The sequence below is a fragment of the Zingiber officinale genome, chromosome 6A (assembly GCF_018446385.1).
Source record: "Zingiber officinale cultivar Zhangliang chromosome 6A, Zo_v1.1, whole genome shotgun sequence".
NCBI classification, from domain to species: Eukaryota; Viridiplantae; Streptophyta; class Magnoliopsida; order Zingiberales; family Zingiberaceae; genus Zingiber; species Zingiber officinale.
This window is the reverse complement of record NC_055997.1, coordinates 131,734,783-131,736,422: the sequence shown is the minus strand read 5'-3', so window position 1 is coordinate 131,736,422 and position 1,640 is coordinate 131,734,783. Positions and strand designations below refer to the sequence as shown.

At 51.1% G+C, this 1,640-nt stretch overlaps 1 protein-coding gene across 1 annotated transcript; it reads right to left on the bottom strand.

The window, feature by feature from the left end:
* Positions 1–478: 478 nt before the first annotated feature.
* LOC121998156 (EID1-like F-box protein 3) lies at positions 479–1,640 on the bottom strand. The gene has a single exon (XM_042552927.1). It carries the CDS (start codon positions 1,589–1,591, stop codon positions 695–697), a length of 897 nt encoding a protein of 298 aa, XP_042408861.1. The 5' UTR covers positions 1,592–1,640; the 3' UTR covers positions 479–694.

Below are 1,640 nucleotides of genomic sequence, written 5' to 3'. Positions count from 1 at the left end.
AAACACTTCAATTTAGATGAAATTTTATTATTTAAATTAAAAAATTTTAAACACTTCAATTTAGATGAAATTTTATTATTTAAATTAAAAAATTTTAAACACTTCAATTTAGATGAAATTTTATTACTTAAATTAATTTTTTTTTTTTTGCATGGACCTTTTAAAGTGGACCGGCTTGGTCTAAAGCATCCATGCTTGGGGTGATTGGACCCGATGTCTATATAACAAAACTTATAGGTCTAAGTCGTAAGACCAACAGACCATGTATTCGGGCTGATGCATGCCATGGAAGGTCAAGGAAGTGGGTGAAGACGAGCTTTCGTGAATTAGAGAATCAACAAAAAAGTGTTGATTGGCTTTGACTTCCTTCTTCTCTAAGGGCCTTGTACCTCTACCTCTTAGCCATGAATATTCAATATTTGAATAGGATGAATCTGACTTTGTGGATATCTTGAGAATCAAACAATCAGAAGCAAGCTGGATCAATCTGAATATTGTATTATCCATATGATATTTGGTTCCAACTAAGATAAATAAATAATAATAATAAAAAACTTGAGTTATGAAACGCATTGCATTTCGCAAAATCCTAGAATCTCATTCGACCTGTGACAGAACTATCGGATACAGGGAGTCTTCCTGGCTTATCTCCTGCCTTCCCATATTCCATAGCCTTCAGAAGGATGGTTAGCATTTAGCATGGGACGTTCCCCTCATCGCCTTCCTTATCATCCTCGTCGGAGTCATCGTCGTCGGAGTCATTAGCGTCGTAGTGGTCGCTGTCGGAGGAGGACAAATGAGCCAACCGGCAATAGCCATGGAGGTGTCCGTTGACGCATACGAAGTACTCCAAGCTGCCTTGGTGCGCGCCGAGCCTCCGCGCAGCGCTCCTCGGCACCAGCCCAGCCGCCGTCATGCTCCACACCCGGGCGCCGCAGTAGGGGCACCGCACCCGCGCCTCCAGCTCCGCCCTCTTCCTGAGTAGACACGCCCTCGTTCTCGACCTCATGAACCCCCTGAACACGCCCCTGTACGCCCCCAAGTCCTCTCCTCCGCAGCCGCCGGGCGCCTCCGGGTGCTCGCACGGGTCACTGACGAAGAGCAGGTCGCCCCAGCACCGCCGGGGGAGGAAGCTCCGCCCCGACGTCTTCGAGAACCGCGACACCCCCACGAAGTGCCCCTTCGCCGGCGTCTCCACCGGCGAGAAGAACCGCGTCGCCGCCGCGCAGCCGCAGCAGAAGAACAGCAGCTTCGCCAGCGCATACCACCCGCCTCCCAGCCGCCCCAACGGCTTCGCCCCGCTCGCTGTCAGCGCCGCCACCATCAGCGGCGCCCGCGCCGCACACAGCTCCCGGAAGAGCACCCGCCGGGCCACCGCCCGCAGCCGCCGGCTCAAGCACGCGACCAGGCAGATCACCTGCGGATCCCAGTTGATGCTCCGGAACACCAGAAACAGCACCTTCTCGTCCATGATCCCCGTGTTCCCGTCGCTGGCAGTTCTCGCCGGCGACGAATTAGGCAAAGATTTACAGCTCCGACGCCTACTACTACTCTCCATCGTCGCTGGTTGCAATCCGTAAATTCGATTCATTGATTTATGGAATCCAATTTTATTCGATTACGAATCGACTACAAAAGAT